The sequence below is a fragment of the Lampetra fluviatilis genome, chromosome 56 (genome assembly GCF_964198595.1).
Source record: "Lampetra fluviatilis chromosome 56, kcLamFluv1.1, whole genome shotgun sequence".
NCBI lineage: Eukaryota > Metazoa > Chordata > Hyperoartia > Petromyzontiformes > Petromyzontidae > Lampetra > Lampetra fluviatilis.
Genome location: NC_136330.1, coordinates 3472816 through 3491939, shown reverse-complemented (window position 1 = coordinate 3491939; position 19124 = coordinate 3472816). Strand labels below are relative to the sequence as shown.

The window sequence follows — 19124 nt, the reverse complement described above, 5'->3', positions numbered from 1 at the left end:
CCCCCCCTCCCCGCAAAGCCCCGTGACAAAACCTCTTTGTTGTGGCCTTTGCTACCCAGTTGTGCAAGCGCCGTGCAGGATATGCGACCCTCTGAGTTTAGCTTCCGGGTCTTCTTCTTTCGCGTGGCATCTTTTTGGGGGGGGGGGGGTTGGATTGCAAAAGATTCTAAATCGATTTCGAGGTTCGATATCCGTTCCGACTGCTTCGGAGGAGCCCCCTCCCCCCCCCCCCTTTGAATGATCCGATTGGGGCGGTCGTTCACCGTCTTTAGATGTTGCACCACCACAGTCACGAGCTGGACTCTCGTTAAATGTTACCGTTCGTGGAGAAAGTGTCCCACCTTAATTTGGAGCTTTTGTGACTGCAGGAATTATTCTTTGGTTCTTTCGGGTAAAGTCACGTATCAAGATAAAATAATAAGTTAAATTAAATACTAGCATACGACGTTTCGATTGCAACATTTCTAAAGTATACTAGATTTGTGTTTTTATTTAATTTATACCTGATGATGATTGCTTGTGTTGCAATCGAAACGTCGTATGCTAGTATTTAATTTAATTTATTATTTTATCTTGATACGTGACTTTACCGAAAGAACCAAAGAATAAAGTGTCCCACGTGCGATTCCGCAGCCTGTGTGTTACTCCCCCTCCTCTTCAGCCAGGATTCACATGGAACTGTTCCCTTTTGGGTGTGGGCGGGTGGGGGGTTGGTAGCGGGCATGAATTATCAACAGGATGCATGTGAGCCGAGGGCTCGGCTCTAGCCAGCACTTACTCAGCACCCAGGGTGGGGTCTCAATGCTCGCGCCATCCGTGCCAAGCAGCGGGCAAAACACGAGCGCCGCGTATCCTGCGCTGAATCATAACGTAATAACGATAATTGAGTACACCATTGCAACCTCATTTGCCGGTAAAAAATATGATAATTGTTTTTTGTTGCCAGATAGAAGGGTAAAAAAGCAATTATGATAATTGAGTACGTTTGGTATTTGCGCGCAGGCTATCGCCAATGCGCTGCGTTTAACGGGTCGATGTGCAGCCTGCCAGAGGGTGGGCCGTGTTGCTACGTTGGTTTTACCGATTGACCGTACGAGCGCATTTTGAAATTGGGCAGATTCGGAGCGTGACTTTGGCGGCGTGCGGGCACCCGTTCTTTCTCTTCCCGAGTGACGTCGCCGGATCTCTAACGTCTTGCCGAGAAGCAGATGGCGCGTAGAATTTTACGGTCGACAAGCCCGCAGTATTAACCGGGGCGGCCACCGGTTCTCGAACCACAAACATCTTCTTGGTTCTTTCGGTAAAGTCACGTAGAATGGAAATAATAAAATAAATAAAATAAAACATAATAAAATTATTCTCACGACGTTTCGGCCACAACGCAAGCAGCCGTCCTCAGGTGGAGAGCAGGTATGTCGAAAAGACAGCGTCTGAGTCATTCAGACTCTGTTTTTTATTATTTTATTATTTCCATTCTACGTGACTTTACCGAAAGAACCAAGAAGATGAATCCCTGCAGTCACGAAAGCTTTAAATCTAAAAATGTAACCACAAACACTCGACGAACGCGCTACCCGCTCGGCCGTCTCACCATCCCCCCTTCCTGTGCCCCGGTGCGTGTGGTGCAGTCGAGGGGTAATGTGCGGTCGCACGTACGTTGAAATTCTTTCGCACCGTACGTAGCCAACAGTGGTAGTCGGAGGTGCAGGGGAAGGACAGCAAACTGAAACACAAAGTACTTGTAAAGAAATGAGTTTTCAATCGAGATGATTTTAAAGTGCATAGGTCCAGTGGCTTCCTAATATCGGAAGGACGAGCGTTCAAGAGGGCCACAGAAGCACACCTGAAAGCGCCGCGCGATGTTTGCTGAGCGGACGGCGACTTGTTTCAATGTCACGTGATCCCTGGCTCTGGCTGCCAGATGAAGAACTTGTGCGATTGCCAGAATGCAGATGCCCCCTGAATGGGAAGATTAGGGGCTCTGGCGGTCGCGTTAAAAGTGATATCTCTGTCCGCTTCCCCACGTGGTAATTTTGCGGACTTGACGCAATAAGTCTGCGGATGAACTAAACGTACGAGAGATGACGAACGCGCCGTGAGCGTAAACTCATGAAGGTTTGGCGCAAGAAGCGTTTTGGACGCCTTAATCTTAAAGGGCTGTGGATGACCTCGAGGATTGATGATCATCGGGACATCAAGCCAACACCTCTGATGGGTCTGGGTTTGAATCTGGGTGACCATTCACCGTTTACTAAAGCAGGTTAATCTCGTGTAGTGAGTTGAAATTGTATTTTTAATTTTACCAGGTAAGGCCTGACTGAGCTCTACAGCTCTTTTTCAGAAGCGACCTGGCAATCACAAATGATAGTTCAACGGAAGTTGCTTATCACGTGTAACTTTATTGAGTAGCCCAATACTCTATGAACGCACGTCGGTTCTAAATGTGGAGGGGAAAACCGGAGGGCCTGGAGAAAAATCCATGTGACCACGGGAAGAGAGACACGCAAAGTCCAAATATACAGCAGCAGGCGTCGGGGTCGGTATTGAACCCACGACCTCCTGTACACCAGGCGAGGTAGTTAACATCTCATAGCCACCGTGGCACCCAAGGTGTCAGCCTGGTGGTCACTAATGGCCCTTTGCCGCCATGAAGAGCGGAGGTTTGCTGATGGAATGTCGATGGGTTGCTGACCAGCCGGTAGTTCGGGAAGGAAGTTTCCTTGGCTGACATTTAGCGCAGAAAGCCTCAACCGGGGGACGTAATCGGTGGTGGATTTTAACAAAGAACTCTCTGAAAAGGCGTTACGCACTTTTCGTCTCCCGTTCTCAGGTCCGTCTCATTGGGCGACACGGTGGCGAGATGTTGTCTGCCTCTTCTGGTACGCAGGAGGTCGTGGGTTCGATCCCGACCCTGATGCCTGCTGTATATTTGAAGTTTGCGTGTCTCTCTCTCATCATCATCACGGTGGCTAGGAGATGTTAACTACCTCGCCTGGTATGCAGGAGGTCGTGGGTTCTATCCTGACTCTTGACGCCTGCTGTATATTTGGAGTTTGCGTGTCTCTCTCTCATTATCATCATCACGGTCGCGAGGAGATGTTAACGACCTTGCCTGGTATGCAGGAGGTCGTGGGTTCTATCCCGACTCTTGACGCCTGCTGCTGTATATTTGGAGTTTGTGTGTCTCTCTCTCACCCCGTGGTCACGTGGACTTTTCTCCGGGTCCTCCGGTTTTTCCCCTCCACATTTTCGGAAAATTGCGCATAAGAGTATAAACTTCCACGTGAAAAGCTAATTCGTTGAGCTATCATTTGTAGCCAGGTCGCTTCTGAAAAAGAACTACATAGGTCAGTGAGCCTTACCTGGTAAAATAACTAAAAAAGTAAATAGTTTAACTACATTTGAGATACTTTAAACATGTGGGTATTTATCAACACTGTTATCGTGATGTGGTTTTACATTTTTTTTGTGAAGTGGGCAGAGCATATCAGCCGATCAGGGCTGTGATTCAACAGGGAGAAATCGTTTTGCCCGCATTTCCTGCCTACGGAGGAAAAACTCGTAAAATAACTACACCTGGTCGCACGTCACCGGACGGAGCTGACTCAAGTCACCCGCACCACGATGGCGATTGAGCGTTCCAGCTTCGTGTGCGAGGTGTCAAAACGCTCTGGACGCGGGCGGCAGGCTAGCGCCCGTGGCAACGCTTGTGCCTCCACAACAAGAAGGGGCCTGGGTTCGATTCCTGAACCTGGGGGTGTCTTTTTGCGTGTGAGGTTTGTATTCTCTTCCCGTCGTTCTGCGTGGGTTTTCTCCAGGTTCTCCGTCACTGGTGTTGGCCGTGAGCGGGAATCGAACCCTTGTCGCCGGGTTCATTGCGCAGCGTAGCGCTAACCGCTACACTATCGCTCCCCACTGCCGCACACACACCCACTGACACACACCCACTGACACACTCACACACTCAACTGACCTCTCCCTTGCAAATGTCACCACGGCTGTCGTTCACTCGCGTGTTGACAATCCGCCTGCCCAGCGATTGGACGAAATCATCGCAATTCAGAATCACAATTTGGGTTCCAGGACTGGTCCCTTTTTATTTTGTCTCCAGATATGAAACAAATTATTTGGTGATTCTGCTGCTGGTGCTGCTCCCAGTGGTGGGCAGGCACAACCAACAACATAACCCCCACTCGCTTGCCAATAACACTGTGGCATAAAAATAAAAAATGAGAACGTGTGACATTGTGGGCAATGGGCCCGTCTTGGTAGCTTGCGTGTGGATTTTTTTTGTTGGCTTTGCCGTCTCGCTCTTGCACCGTCTCGTCTGTGTCGTCTGCCTCGCATCGCTGGCTTGTTCCACCCTGTTCTCCCCGCTCGCCCGAGGCCAACGCTTGCAGTTGGAACAGATTGTAAAGAAATTATTCTTAAGACGCACAACGTTGCGCATATCGTGAGCGCATGAATCAATTTGAATCGATGAATCAATAAGTCGATAACATGCCTGGTAATTGGTGATGGTGGGAAGCGGTGGTGGCGCGCTGCACCCTGCACCTGCATCAGAGTGCACACGTAGCTCGTCGTCATCGTCGGCAAACACCGCAGGCCCCTGGTTCTTTGTGGTCAGAATAAACCCTTAGTCGGTCTGTGCGCTGGCCATCGGTCGGCCCGCTTGCAGTCGCACACGGTGGCGACGTTTGTCACAGCGAAGATCCCCGTTGCGGGAGAGCGAACCACGCGCACGGCAGCGGCAATGCCCCCCCCCCGATTGCCTCCCGCTTGTGACGAGCTGCAGTTTATACCGTGTTCGTTTTTGCTTACTGGCGATTGCGCAACGGCTGTGATGTATGTGGCCAGGGCGAGGCACGTGGTGAGCTTTCATAACTGCCATCATCATCATCGTCGTCGTCATCATAATTGTTTTTGTTTACGACTAACATTACTCACTGGGCGAATGCGAATGACCGTGCGTTTTTTTTGTGCCGACTCCCCGAGCCGCATTGCGCGTCGTAGGTTAGACAATTAATTTCCCGCGAGAGCCACCCATTGGCCCCTGCAGGGGCAACCACAGACTCGGCACGCGCTCGAAAGGTGGCGGCAGAGGTCGCAACCGGGTACCCGATACCCGTACCCTACCCGATACCCGGCTACCCGTACCCGGCCAGGTACGGGTACGGGTAGCCGTTTGCGACCCTGGTGCGGCCGGGTACGGGTACGGGTAGGCCGTGAGTCACTGGTGAGTAACCGTTTGTCACTCATTTCGGGTAGGGTACGGGTACGGGTAGGGAACGGGTACCTGTACACGGCCGGGTACGGGTACCCGTTTGCGACCCTGGTGCGACCGGGTATGGGTACGGGTAAGGAATAAAAACCCGTTTGCGACCTCTGGGTGGCGGCAACCACCTGCGCAATAATTCTGCAGCCGGGCGCAACCGCACCGGGCAGTCCGCTCGCGACAGCCGCAGCGACGACGACTTGGTCGGCGTGCCCACTCCGGTCTACGAGCGAAAAAGAAGAAAATAAAGAATAACAAAAAATAAAACCTTCAACGAGAAACGTGAAGCCCTCGCCACGTGCCATGGGGGGCGGCCGTGAACCAAAGTGACGAGCAGAGCCGCCGTTGTTCTTCCGAATTCGGTGATGAGCTCGATATTTCTCGAGAGCCGCATTGCGACGTGAATACGGGAGACGGGGTGGGCCCTTTATCAATGAATTCACGCGGAGCGGTCCTTGAAGAGCCGCGCGCGGTTGCGGAGCCACAGATTGCCGACCCCTGGACTGTGCCCATTATAGGGTTTTCTTTTTTTTGGGTTAGATCGCGTAAATGTAACTGTGTCGTAATAGGTTTTTACTCTTTCAACTGGTACAAAAACTGACACCTTTATACAAGGAATCATATTTGTAATAACCACAACACATGCAGTCAAAATGCAAACAAAAAGAAACAACTCTGATGATGATAATGATATGCACTGTCCTTGAAGTTGATCAACTTGACAGTGCATATCATTATCATCATCAGAGTTGTTTCTTTTTGTTTGCATTTTGACTGCATGTGTTGTGGTTATTACAAATATGATTCCTTGTATAAAGGTGTCAGTTTTTGTACCAGTTGAAAGGGTAAAAACCTATTACTATATTTTGCCACTGGTAAAGGAGGTCTCATAGTGTAAATGCTTACCCCGAGCTCTCAATACTCTGATAGTGCGCTGTCTTTGAGTTGTACGCCTTTTGGCGTCATCTGGTCCAACACCAATGGAGACTAGGCTCTAAGAAAAGCTGCCTCGGGTGTGGACCAATCAACTTCAAGGACAGTGCATATCATTATCATCAGAGTTGTTTCTTTTTGTTTGCATTTTGACTGCTTGTGTTGTGGTTATTGCAAACATGATTCCTTGTATAAAGGTGTCAGTTTTTGTACCAGTTGAAAGGGTAAAAACCTATCACTACATTTTGCCACTGGTAAAGGAGGTATCATAGTGTAACTGTGTCGTTAAACCCGCCACCATCACCTGGCACGGCCAGTTAGTAAGGTTTGTGTCACGTAAACAAAACGTGCCAGTTGGTTACCAGTTCAGCGCACCGGTCGTGTGTTGGAGAGTGAACCCGCTACAACGTCTCCAATACCGTGTGACGTTTCGCCGGTAATTACGATAAGCAGCATCATCAGGCGACAGCCGCAGAATTGTGGAGAAATCCTCCTCCCGTTTCGGCCTTAAGCAGAGGCACTATGTGTACGTCAGGTGCTGTCAAACGTCTTTGCCGCTTGTTGTTGTGGTTGTTGTTGTCGGCGGCGATATCGTCGCTCATGTGCCTGCGTGCCGCTGTGTTGGCCCTGCAGGGGACAGCTACGACGTGTGTGCCATCTGCCTGGAGGAGTACGAGGAAGGGGAGAAGCTCCGGGTGCTACCCTGTGCTCACGGTGAGTGCCTCCGCAGAGACGACACGGCTCCAATGGGGGCCAGCACCAGCCACCGAAGTGACAATGCAATGCTTCGGAAATTTCATCATCATCAGCAACAGCAGCAGCATCCTCATCGCCCGATTTTCATTTAAAAAAGACAAAATAACATTATACTGGTAGGAGCCTCCTGGTTACACCAGCCCACAGGGGATTATTGTGTCCGTCCGTCGTGCATCCAAAAATGGGAGAGTGAGCGGTGGGCCATTGGGGCCCCAGCCAGGCAGAGGCCAAAGCTGTTTGTGGCCAGCGGGTACCTTGGACGCACAAGGCCAGCCGGAGGGCCCGGAGAACAACGGAACATAACAGACAGCGAGCCTTGAGAGCTGGCAATCCTTTCGTTTTGCCGACGCCAATGTTAATGCAAATGGAGTATCGGCGTCATTGTAATACGGTACCAACACCGCCGACTCTGCCAACACAGCTGCTAACGCTAACAGCTTGACCCTTATCTCATCGGCAATAGCATTTGCCTACGCCCCACCCCCCGCAGTGCAGTGCCTGGTATCTCGAGGTTAGTCCACGTTTACCTCCCGGGAGACCGAATCCAAACACAGCCATGACCGACCCCAGCCGAAGCGCATCGTTGCTCGAAGGGCGTCGGGCGTGGAGTCAAGATACTGGACCAATCGCAGCAGCAGCAGCAACAGCAGCGTCGTTATTGGCACTTCCTGTAGTTTACCGCAGCCGGGCGGCTGTTGAGTGCCGGCCGGTGCCGATGTTGTAAGTCATCGCCGTGCACGCTACGCAACAAAGATCCCACCCCACGTGTCGCTTGGTGGCCAAGTGCTGCTCGCACTTGGCCCAACAGCCTCCTAAAGGCTGTGCGCGTGAGTTACTTTGTCTTTGTTGCAATCGCAGCACCGTGAGAGGTGGCGACGGCTTTGGGGGAGGCCACCATCCGACAGCGCACTGATCGTGGCCGACGACGACGATGATGATGGTGGATTGCTGTGGGCCGAGTTGACTGAACGAAAGGACTCCAGGGCCTGGTTTCAGATACCCATTGCCGTGGTCAGGAATTGAACCGGAGTTTGCCAGGCCCCATAGCACCGTTGTGTTCTGTACAGCAGTTGCACACCATTCGATAGATGTACATGGCAGCAATCACGATTGTCCACGTTTGAGAAATGACAACGCAAATGACTTAATTTGGATCACGTGTATATATCTTCTTGGTTCTTTCGGTAAAGTCACGTAGAAGGGAAATAATAAAATAATAAAAATAAAACATAATAAAATAATTCTCACGACGTTTCGGCCACAACGCAAGCAGACCTGGTCTTCACCTGAGCACGGCTGCTTGCGTTGTGGCCGAAACGTCGTGAGAATTATTTTATTATGTTTTATTTGTATTATTTTATTATTTCCCTTCTACGTGACTTTACAGAAAGAACCAAGAAGATGAATCCCTGCAGTCACGAAAGCTTTAAATCACGTATATATACGCACGCACACACGTACGGCTTTATTGGCGGTACTCCGGTGCAGCGTAACACGCCGGCTCCGTCTGAAAAGAGTCTTGTCATCACCATTTGAACTCACAATTCGTCAAAACGACGTCGCAAGAACTCGTCTTGACTCGCAGCACCCCACCACATTTTTTGATCGGGGGTTGCGAATGATGGTGGGGGGGGGGGGAAATAAATAATGATCACGTTTTTATATTATTGTGTAATATACCGCGCACCACCGCCAATACGTTATTATACATATATACTGCATGCAACGCAACCTTCGCATACACTACTGCGCAAAAAAGATCACCCTCCTGATAAAAACAGTCATGGGACCCTGAGCGTAGCTTTCCTGGCTAAACGAACGTGTAATCGGTAATCGTGGTAATCGGTAATCGTGGTGAATGAATGGCTTGACAAGCTCCTCTGTAGTTCGAAGCAGGTCACGTGGCCCTAGCCGTGCCCCGAAATGAGCTGCAGGCGGGCAAACGTCTGAGCACCCTCGGCTCACAAGCCTAGACATGACTCGCTCCCGAAGGGGTCCCGTGCCAACGGGAGAGGCAATGGACTGTATGTATTTTTTTTTCTGTTCATGAGCGAAAAATATCAAGGGCCCCAGATTAAAAAGTGAGTGCGGGCGACGACGTGAAACGTTGCGTCAGGGTCGGAGCAACTTCGTGTGACGACTGCCAGCGCGACTCGTGCCTCTCCGCCGAAATATAACAGAGTCTTCTACCTACCGCTATTTTTTTTTTACACGCTTTTATTTCACTCGCCCTGTCGTTGTCGTTGTCGTATTTTCAAATGTTGTAACTCGATTTTAACCCACTTCCCAATGTGGTATCGACTGCAAACTTGGTATACTTATTCATTCTAGATTTGAAGCTTTCGTGACTGCAAGGATTCATACTCTTAGGTTTTTTCGGTCAAGTCGCGTAGGTAAAAAATAATAAAATTTAAATTAATAAAAGTAATAATAAAAATAAAATAATAAATCACGACGTTTCAGAGGCAACACAAGTCTCCGTCATCAGGTGGGACCGTCACAGCTAGATTTACTGTATCAAGTGAGGCTGATGACAATACTATATTCTATCCAAAAAAAAGTATTTTTAAACATTCTTTTTTATATGTTATGTTTCGGATTGGGTCTAATTGTCCACGCTCAACTGACGTTGGCTGTAAATAACCACGGCCCCCTTACGTTATGGCAAGCTTCGGGGCCACTTCCTGGAGTCGTGGAGTTCTACCATTACTACTAGTTAGGGTACATTTCATTAAAGTGTGTTTTAAAAAAAGTATTTTTAAATATTACTTATTTTTTTGACCAGCTGTCATAGCTCTTTTGTCGGAAGCGACCTGCCCACCACAAATGATAGCTCAACGGGGAGTGGCTTATCGCGTGGGAATTTATAGCAGCAGCAAAAATATTCGAAAGGCACGTTTCTAAGCCTCTGCTGTCGAGCCGTGATCAATCCATCGCCTCCCCTAGCCGGTCATTCAGCCCCCCCGCCCCCCACTCCACAATCCGTCCATCCCACAGTGAAAGAGTTCACCTGACGTGAACCGATTCCATCGCTCCGTCTCCTCTCGTGCACGTCCATCCCTTGGTTGCCACTGGAGCACTGCTCTTGACCGGTTGCCCGCCTTCACTTAGAGCTCACGAGTGCCCAAGTCCCATTTACTTTTCTGAACAGTTTTAGCCAACGCTTTTTTTTTCACCTGCATATTGTTTTCTCTCAAATCCACACCGCCGTTCCTCTTTCTAATCTTTCTCAGTGCCGTCATGCCGAGCGTGCATCTCTCCCGCGCTTCGTTTCGGTTCAGTTTTCTCCACGAACGTCGTGTTTCTGATCCGTGCGTCGTAGCGGTGGGGATAGGGGGTTAGGCCATATTCATTCAAACAGATTCATTAAAACAGATTTAAATGCGCTGTGCAACTAAAAAGTTACCGTTACCGTGAACGCGGCCGATCGATCTAAAAGCTGACCCTGAAAGAATTGAGAAAAGACGCTCAAAATTATTTCAGCCGTGGTGCCTCTGCCGAGTGGAATGATATTATGTCTGGGCTCTGCGTGTCATCGCTACCATCTTGATAAACACGTATTTTTTTCACAAACATTAACTTTGTTAAGTCAGCGTTGGCATTTTTAGAATTTTTTGAAAGCTCACAATGCGGGCGGACGTCGCTGGTTCCGTCTTTAATTTTTTTGCCCCACGGATTTTTTTTGTCGGATCTCGAAAGCTTAAGCTGGTCGCGTTGAGCCTTGATAGGTCAACTAACAACGTGGATGGCACGGGGTGGGGGGGCGGGGGGTGAAATCCGTCAACATCCGCCAATGTATTCCTATGCTCCCGCACCTACACTCGCCACGCTCACCAACCCACGCTCACCGCCGGTGTGGTGATGTATCGCTTGAACTAAATTCAACTGAACTAACTCATTTATTTTACCGGGTTAATGCCCACGTGGACATTTTATCAGTCTGTTAAGCGCATGTTTCTAAATGTGGAGGGATAAACCGGAGGACCCGGAGAAAAATCCACGCCACCACGGGGAGAACGTGCAAACTCCGAATATACAGCAGGTGTCAGGGTCGTCGGGATCGAACCCACGACCTCCTGCATACCGGGCGAGGCAGATAACATCTCGCCACCGTGGCGCCCCCAACCACATGGACGTTTCTTACAAAAAGACAAAGATTTCAGCCGTGTGACCATTTTTTTTCCAGACTTGTTTATATAAGTTTATTGTGCCACCTGCACCATGAACCCGGCACGGCTAACGACGGTGGTGGCGAGTGACATCTGAACCGGTCCTCAGGTGCCCCCCCCCCCCCCCACCTTGACCAACCCCCGCACCGACCAGCGTGGTGAAGTATGGTCAAACAAACCCCCCCCCCCCCCGCTTCAATTTTTTAAATACCCCAGGGGAGATGACAGAAGCAATGTAGACAAAACAGACATGCAATGAGATAAGGGGCACGTGGATGCAGACGAGATAGAGATGTGCGATTATTTAGCGTCTCATGTCGCTCGACTTTGTTACGCTAGGATTTGCATTCGAGACAAAATGTTGAGGCACCCTTCTCAAAGCAGGGGGGGGGGGGTGGAGGCCCTTTGAGCTGCTTGAGGAGCTAAGATTATGCTCGGTGCTTAGGCCCAGCGCCACCGCTGCTGCCTGTAACGTGGACATGTGGTCCAAATTTGCTCAATTACTCCATAAATTACTTTGCAGGGAAGCCACAAAGCAACATCGCCCCCCCCCCCCCCCCCCCAGATTACTGGCAGCTCAGTGGCCACTTGCAGGCGGGTGACGCATGCACCTCGCACCGCACAGGGACAGTTGCCACCACCAGGCGCGTGACGTGTACACTGCGAAGATGCAGCTGATGATGATGACGCGGCTGATGATGATGATGCTGATGATAATGCTGATGCTGCTGATGATAATGCTGATGATGCTGCTGATGATGCTGCTGATGATGCTGCTGATGATGATGCTGCTGATGATGATGCTGCTGCTGCTGATGATGATGCTGATGATGATGATGATGCTGATGATGATGATGCTGCTGCTGCTGATGCTGCTGCTGATGATGATGGTGACGCTGCTGATGATGATGCTAATGATGCTGATGGCGGGCCCGCCGACCACGCCGCTGTCGCCGCACACGCAGCGTTCCACTGCAAGTGCGTGGACCCGTGGCTGACGCAGCAGCGCAAGAACTGCCCCGTGTGCAAGCGCAAGGTGGTGCGCTCGCACGGCTCCGACTCCGACTCCGAGTCGGACGCCGAGTCGGGCGCGCGCGGCGGCGCCGGCGGAGGCGCCGGCCGCGACGATGACGACGACGACAACGACGCCTCCGAGACGACGCCGCTGCTGCGCTCGCCCGCGGGGCGCCCGCCGGCGCCGTCTTTCGGCTCCACGGCCGGAGCCTCGAACGCCGCCACCGCCGACGACGACGAAGACGACGACGATGGCGGGCGGAGGGCGGCCGCCGATTCGTCCGACGAGGAAGCGGGGAGGGGGCTCTGCGGGCCGCGCGGCGCCGCGGACGGCACCGAGGCCCCGGAGGACGGAGGAGGTCGCGGCAGGAGACGCAAGGGAGACGCGGAGCGTCCGGCGGCGTCCGCCTACCGCGACGCCGCCGCTGCCGCTGCCACCGCCGGCGTCACGGTACAGGTCCACACGGACAGCGGGGAGGATCGGCAGGATCGTCCCGGATACGGCGGCGGGCGGGGCGGGGACCCCGCGCCGACCCTGATCATTTAAACCGCGGCCGCCGAGGGGACGGGCGCGGTGTTTCTCCGTTTGTTCGTTTCTACCGTTGGTGCGGGCGTGTCAACGGTCGAGAGCGATCCGTCGGTGAACGTCGGTTTGCGTGCGCGATCGCGCGGATCGAATCGCCCATCGAAGGATGAGAATCGAGCGCCGTCCTTTTTGTTGTTTTGTCAGTTCCCCGTAAGGTTGCACGTTGAAATCAAGCAGTGTCGGGGGCCCTCTGGAAAAGGAGGGATTGGAAGGAAATTGTGGTAGTGAAGGGCGGGGGTGGGGGAAGTCCAGCAGTGGGAAAGTTCCAGGCCGACGACAACAACAACCGCAGCTCATGCACACGTTGTAGGTAATTGGCTAACGTGAGACAACTCGATAGACAAATCCGTTCGCGCCAACGGCGTTCGCAGGAGAGGGGGAGACGACACTCGAATGGACTCGACGGATCCGTAGGGAGTCCGGCGAAGGCCAATTGGTTTTTAGACGCCTCCCGTTGGGTTTTTTTAATTTTCCGCCCCCCCCACAATCACGGCATACCTCCCTCGTGGTGAAGTATGGTGAAACAAAGCCTCGTGGTGGGGATGGGGGGGGGGATTGACAATCGGCCTGAACACTGCCGATAGCCCCCTTGACCTAGGGCCGGAGGTTTTGTTGCAGGTCTCTCGGCCACCCCCCTCCGCCTTGCGCGGCGGGACGGGGCCGTGCGGCCTGCTTGGAGCTTCCCCGGCCGCTTTGTAGCATTTCGTTGTTTTCGCTTGATCTCTCAACGTTGTGACGTCGCCAAGCAAAATAGCCGCCGGCGGGGAGGAGGAGGAGGCGATCGATTATCAGCGGCGATTACTAAACGAAAAAAACTGTTACTGTTCTTTCGGTAATGTTCTGGAATATCGATCAATCGATCGATCGATTTTTTTCTTAAACTGATTATCGTTTTATTGTTGGAACTGGGCCAGCTGACTCGGCGGTTGATGGGGGTTTAGCACTCAGCTCATCATCCCTCCAGGATCAACGAAGTACCACTTTATTTAGAGACTTGCTTCCCCCGCCCCCTCCCCCATCATAGGAATGGGGAATTTCCACCTCTGGCTCGGTCCTGTAAATAGATAGGGGATAGCATGATGCGATGCTCATTTTAACAAGAAATTTATGTAAAACAAAAAAAATGTTTAACTTTAAATTTCGATTTAAAGCTTTCGTGACTGCAGGGATTCATCTTCTTGGTTCTTTCGGTAAAGTCACGTAGAAGGGAAGTAATAAAATAATAAAAATAAAACATAATATTATTTTATGTTTTATTTTTAAATAAAACATATTATTTTATTATGTTTTATATTCAAATAAAACATAATATTATTTTATCATGTTTTATTTTTATTATTTTATTACTTCCCTTCTACGTGACTTTACCGAAAGAACCAAGAAGATGTTTAACTTTAGTTTCATTCGCAACCCACGACGAGTTGTGCCTTCGAGCAGTGCGACAGCTTCCAAACAAAAACACGAGCGAGGTGGCGGGCAAGCGGGCGGGCGAGCGGGCGGGCGAGCGGACGAGCGAGTTTGAAAAGCTGGCGTGGGTACGATATCGGGGGACTAGCCTAACAATGTCCACGCTGAAACGCCGCTTGCAACGCGTTGGGGCTGTGAGAAATAAGCCAACCGCGCAGCCCTGGTGTGCCCGGGCCCCCCTTATTTCGTGGGTCATTTGCCGCAACGCGATAGAGACAGGGCGGTGGGGTGAGCGGCCGTGGCCTCGCTGTTTGCGCGAGAGCCCCACGCCGTCCGCGCTCTTCCGCCCTGTGTTCCGTTTTCGTGCCGCTCCTCTGATGATTTAGTCAGAACGGTATCAGCCCCCCCCCCGACCATCGCCTCTCCAAACACCCCCCGCACCCACCGCACCCACCGCCTGTTGGCTTTCATCTTTTAAAGTGAACGGTTGTTTTAAAGTTATTTTCTGTTGTGGATGGCGCTCCGCCCCCCCGTATTTTGTTATGGTATATCAAGGGCTACTGAAACTAGACTTTTAAGTGCATGCTGTGCCGGGAAGAAAGTGTGAAGTTTGTTTTCTCAATACATTTCCCCGACAATTATTCTTATTTTCTGATCTTGTAATCGTCAGTTAGGTGCCAATATGTATTTAGCATACGATAAGTTACTCCTGCGTCGGTGTCCGCGGTTGTGCTGCTGCTGTTCGTAGCTCTCGGCCGCGTGTTCTGGTTGTGCCGCTCGCCCCGACGTTGTTCGCCACGAGGTCCGACGTTTCGCTCCGCGTGCCCGGGACCTTCTTCTGGGACTGAATTGAGCCTCGCACACTCTCGCTCGATTACAAGGGTGCCGCCGTGGCGAGATGTTATCTCCCTCGCCTGGTATGCAGGAGGTCGTGGGTTCGATCCCGACCTCCGATGCCTGTTTTATATTTGGGGTTTGCATGTTTTCTTTCCCCGTGGGCCGCGTGGAGTTTTCACCCGGGTCCTCCGGTTTTTCTCTCCACGCATTTCGAGTATTTTGCCTGCTGTACATTGCAACATGATGCGCCACTTTGTTGAGCTATCATTTGTGGCCAGGTCGCTTCTGCAGAAAGAGATACACACAGCTCAGTGGGCTATGTAGCTGGCGCTGCTGTGTTGCTTCAGCTCTTGACGTAGGTCACTCGCTGTTGGGTTTCATCCTCCCAGCACGTGCGGAGAAACGTCGATACGTTGTGTCCAAACAACACGTGGTACAACCCCTGAAATGTACAGAGAGCATTTTTGTATTTGCCCGTTACCACTGTCAATGCAGATTTATGTTCACGCCAACGTTAACCCTGACCGCACCACCGACCCACCCACCCACCCACGAATTAGTTAAACACCCTGCAGGGGAGAGGCCCTGGATCCCTGTAATTCCAGGGTCAGTTCGGTCTTCACGATCGGTCGAGATGGGTTGGAGGCAGCGGTGACTTCGTGTCGAGCTCTCGTCTCGCGTAACTCAACATCAGCGTCTCGCACTCGCTCCCGAACTCTCATCCGCACACATCCCACCACACCCCCCGTCCTTCATCTTCACTTGCATTTTATTTGCTTCATTGGTTCGCACCGTACGTAGCCAACTGTGCTAATCGGAGATGCGATTTGTGTTTCGTGCGAGAAAAAATGCGTTGCGTTGCCGTCCCCCCCCCCCCCCTGCCGCGCCAGACTTCATCGCAATTTGTGGCGCTAATGCAGAGTTTACCGTGTACATATAGATTCGAAATAAATAAAAATACACGATTTAAAACAGCGGACCCAACGACGTAAGATGTTTCGAGTGGCTCGGCCGCTAACAAACACCGTGCACGTTTGCGGTGCTGGTTGCGAAATCGGACGTTCATTTCTTTCCGAGTGTTGACGATGGTTATTCTCATGGGGATTGTCACTTGTCCTTGCCGTGTACTCGAGCCATCGATGCAAGCTTGCTTTTACGTACCATTAATCCATGTGTGTGTGTGTATGTTGAACTTTTGTCACCGTACGTGGCCAACCGCACTAATTGGAGGTGCGGTGGAAGGACAGAAAACTACGCGCAACAAATCGGTTCTAAAGAAATGGGTTTGCCAATCTAGATGACGATGATGTAATAGCGCACAGTTCCAGCGGCTTCCTAATTTCGGGAAGGAAGGGCGTTCCAGACGGCCACAGAAGCGCATCTGAAAGCGCCGCGATGCGGTGGTGACCGTCTTTGTTCGATGGCCAGCAGAAAGAGGCCATGCATGTCACCTTCTCAACCCTCCCAATAAACCCACTTGACAAATTGACACTTGAACTTTTTTTTCGTGCATTTTTTTCACTTTCGTGAAATGCAAGTAGTGTCCAAAGCTGACGATAACCGGTGCAATTTATATTTTTTAACAAAAATCCCATTCTTGAAATAGCTTTGCTTAATAAGCGTTCTCACCCACGTTGCTTCATTTACCGTGGACGGCTGCAACACCGGGGAATCGGCAGAGTTGCGTCCGGGTCTGCAACTACGCTTTGCCAACTGCCCTGGTTCTTCCCCTAGGATTGTCCTTTCTGTTGTTTGTGTGTTTGAGCCGGGAAATCTGTCGGTCGTCCCGGGGACAATAATGTGCATTTCTGCTGCTGCTGCTGCTCTATTTAAGACCGGGAGCAAGAGCAGAGCCTCACCATTCTGGCGAATTGCCCGATGATGCTGGATGCAATTACCAGCGAAACGTCGTGCTCAAAAAATTGTAAATGTTGTCGTTTCACGCTTCAACACACCGGTGGGCTAAAGCAGTGAACTATTTGTCTTTTGTCAACGTGACACTTTTTTTGCCGATTGGCCGTGTCGGGTGGTGGAGGGTTACAACACATTTATAAATAACGCGATCTAAACCCAAAAACGTTGATTATGAATAATATTGGTCGCGAAAGCCTGCTACGTGTTAAACTTTCTATACAAATTGTTCGCGAAGTCCTGCCCCCCCCTCGCCCCTCCCCTCTTTTGAGATGTTTTTTCCCTTCTCACTGCATGTCCCCCCGGGTCGGTTTGCATCTCCGAGGTGAACGTATTCGTACGTTGTTGCATGCAACGGAGAGTGTGGCACTGCGATCGGTTGGATGAAGTCACACGGGAGCTTCGTGAAATTTCAACGCAAAAATTACAGATTGCGTGTTTCCCCCCCCCCCCACACACAGACATACACACCACACAATGTGTGGCAGCATGGTTATGTTTAATGATAAAGTCTATCACGTGTGTTCATAAAGGTAACCAGCAACTCACCTTGGTCATTTTGCTTGCATGTTTGCGCCTCTGTTAAATTTGCTCGTCACTGCCTTGTGTTGTCATGGATGCACCCCAAGCAAGGCAGGCTGCGTTTCCTTTCCTAGATCCCCTGCTGGGTTCGACTAGTTTATCATGGGCCAGGCTGTCTATGCGAGAGAGGAGGGTAGGGGGGGCGGGGTGTCAGGCCCCTTTAGCCTGCACTGTGTCGACCATTAGAGTTGGGACTATTAGTCGGTTCTGTTGATTGACTCCAAATTGTAAGTGAATACTTTTTTTCTTGTGGTTCATTAATCGGGCCTCTTTCAAATTGGCGGCCGCCCCTACATCCCGTTTCCAGAAGGTGGGAAACCCCGCTACAAGCCACGCCCAGCACAACACGGCCGATGATGTCACTAAGCCTCGCCCAGCACCTCCCATCCAGAGGCACACGTGGCAACAGAAGAGAGGATTTTTATCAAACTATTTTGACTCCTTGTAAAAAAAAAAGGTGTCAATTTTGTTGCCAGATAAAAGGGTAAAAAAAACAATTGTCATGATTCCTATTATAGAGTTGATCTTGCCGAGTGAGCCATCACACGTGTGGTCGACCTGCAGCTCTGCGGTACTGCTTTGACATTCTACAAGGAGGCCAAATGTCTGCTTCAACTGGATTTGATTTCCTTTAGTCACGAGCCATTCGCTCATTTTATTCCAGCCGCTCAATCATTTCTCGATGACGATTCAGCAAAAAAACACGAAACGCATGTTCTACTCAAGGAATGAGGGTGTTCTCAAAGCAATGTTTCGCGTTTCCCCTTCCGATTTGAGCGTTCCCGCATGAAAGTACTTTTACTGCACCTTTAGTTTCGTCCCATTTCAGCAAACCCAAGTCAAGTTTTGTTCTGTGTAACCAGTTGTGAGAACGATTAGGATTTATTTCGATTTAAAGCTTTCGTGACTGCAGGGATTCATCTTCTTGGTTCTTTCGGTAAAGTCAGACCTGTTCTCCACCTGAAGACGGCTGGTTGCGTTGTGGCCGAAACGCCGTGAGAATTATTTTATTATGTTTTATTTTTATTCTTTTATTATTTTCCTTCTACGTGACTTTACCGAAAGAACCAAGAAGATTAGGATTTAGTCTCATTTGCAAGAGTCACCTGGGCCACCACAACATGACGAGAGTAAGAAAAAAAACACGAATTCAAAGTGTGGCAATGAGCACAGAGACATCGGTGCAAAATCAACTGTGGCGTGAAGCAGGAGAAGGAGGAAACACGTGTCATTCAGAAACAGTCGCCTCGCCACCTTTTACCCAACGGATGTGAACAGGCAAAGGCTGTCATCACCATCATCATCAGCAGCAGCAGCTTGCGAAGATGTCACTCTCTCTGTGTGCGTGCTCACCACAAGTCCCGCGCGTGGTTCATGCAGCACGTGAAACCTCGCAAAAGGTACCGTCTGGTTGGTGTGTGTGTGTGGACATCTTAACACTACCTCTATTACACTATGATACCTCCTTTACCAGTGGCAAAATATAGTAGTAGGTTTTTACCCTTTAAACCGGTACAAAACCGACACCTTTATACAAGGCATCATGTTTGCAATAACCGCAACACAAGCAGTCAAAATGCAAACAAAAAGAAACAACTCTGATAATGGTAATGATATGCACTGTCCTTGAAGTTGATTGGTCCACACCCGAGAC

The 19124-nt window shown here is 50.6% G+C and overlaps 1 protein-coding gene across 2 annotated transcripts in view; it reads left to right on the top strand.

Annotated features, from left to right (window-relative positions):
• The window catches only part of LOC144950087 (E3 ubiquitin-protein ligase RNF13-like), a 93980-nt gene extending 79537 nt beyond the window's left edge, over positions 1 to 14443 (top strand). For both annotated transcript variants that reach the window (XM_078880107.1, XM_078880108.1), the window contains 2 exons: positions 6842 to 6922; positions 12099 to 14443. In XM_078880107.1, the coding sequence (XP_078736233.1) occupies positions 6842 to 6922; positions 12099 to 12694 (677 nt within the window). In that variant the 3' untranslated portion in view covers positions 12695 to 14443. The remainder of the gene's footprint in view (positions 1 to 6841; positions 6923 to 12098) is intronic.
• The last annotated feature ends 4681 nt before the right edge of the window (positions 14444 to 19124 follow it).